The sequence below is a fragment of the Gekko japonicus genome, unplaced genomic scaffold (assembly GCF_001447785.1).
Source record: "Gekko japonicus isolate JY-2015 unplaced genomic scaffold, Gekko_japonicus_V1.1 scaffold3513, whole genome shotgun sequence".
Lineage (NCBI taxonomy): Eukaryota > Metazoa > Chordata > Lepidosauria > Squamata > Gekkonidae > Gekko > Gekko japonicus.
Window position 1 is genome coordinate 10,108 of NW_015171606.1, and position 4,414 is coordinate 14,521.

The following is a 4,414-nucleotide window of genomic DNA, read 5'->3' on the forward strand; positions in this document are numbered from 1 at the left end:
ATCCCATATTAGCCCAACTTTTAGAGACCTCTGATGATTTTAAGGTCCTTTTTTTTTTTGCTTGATAACCCAGATACAAAAATAGGTAAAGGTAAAGGTTCCCTTGCTCGAAAGCCAGTCGAATCCGACTCTAGGGTTGCAGTGCTCATCTCCGTTTCAAAGCCGAAGAGCCAGTGCTGTCCGAAGACGTTTCCGTGGTCATGTGGCCGGCACGACTAAACACCAAGGCGCACGGAACGCTGTTACCTTCCCACCAAAGTGGTACCTATTTATCTACTTGCAATTTCTTGCTTTTGAACTGCTAGGTTGGCAGGAGCTGGAACTAGAGACGGGAGCTCACTCAGTCATGCGGCACACTTGGGTCTCGAACTGCTGAACTACCGACCTTCCACAGCCTGCAGTTCAGCGTCTTAACCACTTGAGCCACTGCAGCTCCAGATACAAAAATAACTGAGTAGCAAAGTTTCTTTGCAGTGCCATGGTCACAATTCTTGATAAGTGATGCTATGAATTAGGTTTTATTATGCTGTTACTCTGTTTGTTTATTCTTCAACTCTAATTTTACCCTGCACAGATTTTGTATTTAGATTATTGTATCTGCATGTATATGGCAATAAAGGCTTGTCTAAAAGGAAATAAAACTGTTCTGTTCTTGGTAGAGTCCGGTTTTGCATTCCCCAGGTGTTAATATGTAACCTGGAAATTATGCTTCATTAAAGCAGAGTCCCCTAACTGATACATTTCCTAATTAAATTGAGTTTTGTGACCTTTGGGAAGTGTATGTGTATGGTAGTAGACAAATTCCTTATCATGAAGCTACTGCCTCTTTTAGATGGTGCTCTAATGGAGCATGTAATATACTTTCAGCCTTCACAGTCTGTGTAAAATGATAGATGGCTGAAATGTCTCCAAAACTGTGTGGGTTTGAATCTTCTGTTAGGAAATACGGGTAACTTGCTAAGCTGTTTGTATAGCTGACTTAAAGTAATCTTTCTGTTTTCTTTTCAAGATCCCCACATTAAAGTCTCTGGGAAAAAAGAAAATGTTAAAGAAGCAAAGGAGAAGATCATGTCTGTCTTGGACACAAAAGTAAGATGAAAATCCGATACCCGGTTCAGGACCAGAATCCCAAGTCTCGGGTTTTTTGATTTTTGAGACACAGTCGTGTTGAATGTGTCAGCACACTGAAGTTCTTGAACCATCTCAAGTTGCATTCGAAAGCAAACATTTTCACTGAATATTAACATTGATAATGCGCCAGTGGTTATTTCCATGTTAGATTCGATACATTTTCAAGTAGTTCACCTTTACATGCCGTAAAATAAATCAATGACAGTACCCGACAGGAACTCTGGAAGTACTGTGGAGAAATTGGGGGTTCTGTAATATGAGAATATCACCACGTTTTTATCATGGGCATCCTGATCCTATTAAGTCTCTTTTAGCTACTTTGGCGCAAACCTCAGTCTGCCATGCAACAGCTAAAGCGGGATTCTACATCCTGCTTACATTTGCATGGAAGAAGAAAACAAACAGCAATTGAGGCTTGTAAAAACAGAAGCACACAAATGTGCTAACGCAGTTGCTCTAGTCTGTAGTGTAAATGAAGGCGGGGCAGACAAGTGCATCCTGGGTAAGAGCAAAGCAGTTGTCCTGTAATGTTTTGGCAGGTATTCAAATGCTAACTTATGCAGTGTTATTAATCTGGAGTAATCTGACCTGGCTTGGGGGTGGGCAGTGGAAAAGCCAGATGAAGGACCCTCGCTAAGTGTGAGAGAAGCAGGCTGCAGTGTGGTGACCCTGCAGGTTCTTATTGGCTGTATGCATGGAAGTTGACAGCATTCTAGGGCTGCCAAGTGGGGGCGGGTGGCGGGCAATGTTCCCTCTAAGCTGTGGAGCCTTGTGAACAAAAATTCTACTTTGTGAGCCACTGGCATTAAAGTGACGAGCAAGAAATTTGGCTACTGCATAAATTACTTTGCTCTGGAGCCATCCTTTCTGAGCTAAGACAAAAATGTGTGAGCCAGAGGCTAGAAAACTGTGAGCTAGCTCACACCAACTCAGCTTAGAGGGAACACTGGTGGCGGGTAACCCCCCACTTTGGAGGCCCGATTTCCGCTGCCACGGAATCGGGCCCCAGGGGGAACTCCGCCCCCTGAAGCGCAGCGTGGCTGCGTCACCAGAGGTGACGCAATCACGTCAATCACTCTATGGTTTTCTCTCCGACAATCGGGGCCACGCCTTCAACGTGATCGACGTCACGCGTCACTTCCAGTGATGTGCTGGCGGCGCACGTGCGCACGCACATCGAAGGACGGCTCCCGGAGCCCGGCGGAGCTCCCCCCCCGGTAAGAAAAACTGACTTGGCAACCCTACAACATTCAGATGTCGGATTTTGCTAGTGGGAGATGAAGGCATGGAATTCTGGGAAGTTGCCTCTGGCCTTTTTGCTGAACTGCTTCTTGACAAACTCATGGTAGAAAAGAGAAGCAGTTATCCATGAGAATCTGAAATAAAACATTTCAGAAGGATTGTCAACTCACTCCTAATTTGGGCAAACGTTTCCCGCAGGAGTCAATCCAGGACTAACTTATTGTTTTGTACTTCGGTTTTCTACCAACTATATACAACCTGACAGAATAATACTTCTTTTTTTTTTTTTAAGATTGTCCAGCTCTGGTTCCCAAGATCAGGGGTGGGTTTTGGTTTATACAAGCTGGGAGCCTGGTCCAAGCAAGACCCCTTACAGGATACCTCACTGGATGCTGCTCTCTGGATCTGTGTCTCCTACCACCACCAAGATCCTTTACAAGCCCCATCAAGGGCAGGCAGGCCTTCACAGAGGTCAAGAGAGGCCCGGGCCACTTCCATTTTTGAGCCCCCCATCAGTAAATTAAAAATTGTAGAAGTGTGAAAACAATGATACAAAATTAGTAGTATTATATTTTAAACGTTTACATTTAATACAATAACAAAAAGGATATTGTAAGACTTCGTAATAAATGTTCCCATTTTTATTTAACACGTGATTTAACGTCAAAAATGTAAACCTGAGGGGGGCCGAGAATGTGAGGCCCAGGCCAAATGGCCCTGCTCCCCCCCACACACACACACTCAGAGGCCCTGAGGGCAGGTGATGATCAGTGGGACACCTGAGCTTCTGGCCTAGTGCTGAGGCTTAGATGGGGTCTTGGAGTGACAACATATTTGTCCTCTGTCATTCAAACCCACTGTACTCAGCACTGACAGGATATAACTCCTAACCCAAGTGTTCTTTGAGAAGAACAAATTTGAGGGGCAGGGAGAAGCAAATAAGCTAATTGTTGTTGAGTATTATTATTATTTTTTTAACTGCCAAACCCTAAGACATATTCAAGTGGGTAGCCGTGTTGGTTTGAAGCAACAGAACAAAGTTTGAGTCCAGTGGCACCTTAAAGACATTCTTCAGATACCTTAAAACAGACTTCCTCAAGCATTACATACAGGTAGAGAGAGGGATCTTACCAACTGTGTTAATCCAATCTTAGCTATCTGTATGCGTCTTGACTCTAATTAGCCCTTCCTAGCAACTAACCCCCCCACCTACATGTAAAGCTTTAGGAAGTCTGTTTCAATGAATCTGAAGAAGTGTGCATGCATACAAAAGCTTATACCCCTAAGACATAACATGGTGTTCTCAATTTAAAACAACTCCCCAAGATCTCTTGTGAGGGAGGGTTGCCATCGTTAAAGCAGGAAATGTACCTTTAAATCTTCTAAAATCTTTCGGTGCAGAGTCATTAAAGTAGGTTACTACTGGTCTGTGTTGTGTGTTTTTTTAAGTGTCCAGCAAATTTATACTGTGTCTTTTGGCCCAGCAAGGCCCCGTGAAGCAGCTTGCAATTAGAAAGAATAAGTTAAATCACATGAAATTAAAAGTGTAAAAACCAGACACTTTATAACTAATGCCAGATCCTGGGCAGGAGAGGTAGAACTCTAAATTCAGTTGCTATCATGGGGTGTGAACAATAGTATAGGTACATCAAATGGCAGCTAAATATTATATACATAGAAAAAGGGAAGTGTGAAATCAGAAAGATGTAGAACATAGAGAGGTATGGTAGATATCATTTTAACCAAAAAAATGACTCTATACATAGCGAGTATCTGAGCTTGACTGAACATAGCAAAGAGTCTGTAATATCAGGAACTAGGAATAAGGCCTGTTGTGGAGATACATACAACGAGCTCTAGAAAGAGGCTCTGGGTGGATGCACTGGTCTTTGGCACTCAGCGTCAATTTGCTGTGGTGACCTCAGCAGGGTATTATGACACAGAGCTTACTGTTTTCTTCAGGGGAACTGATCTCTGCCATCTGAAGAGCAGTTGTAATTCTGAGTGATCTCCAGCCCTCCCCTGGAGATTGGCAACACTG

At 43.5% G+C, this 4,414-nt stretch overlaps 1 protein-coding gene across 1 annotated transcript in view; it reads left to right on the top strand.

Moving 5' to 3' along the window:
• Window positions 1–1,009: 1,009 nt before the first annotated feature.
• The window catches only part of BICC1 (BicC family RNA binding protein 1), a gene marked incomplete at its 5' end in the record, with an annotated part of 55,872 nt that continues 52,467 nt past the window's right edge, over window positions 1,010–4,414 (top strand). Inside the window, one exon of the mRNA XM_015419918.1 lies at window positions 1,010–1,089. Coding sequence (XP_015275404.1) covers window positions 1,010–1,089 — 80 coding nt within the window. The remainder of the gene's footprint in view (window positions 1,090–4,414) is intronic.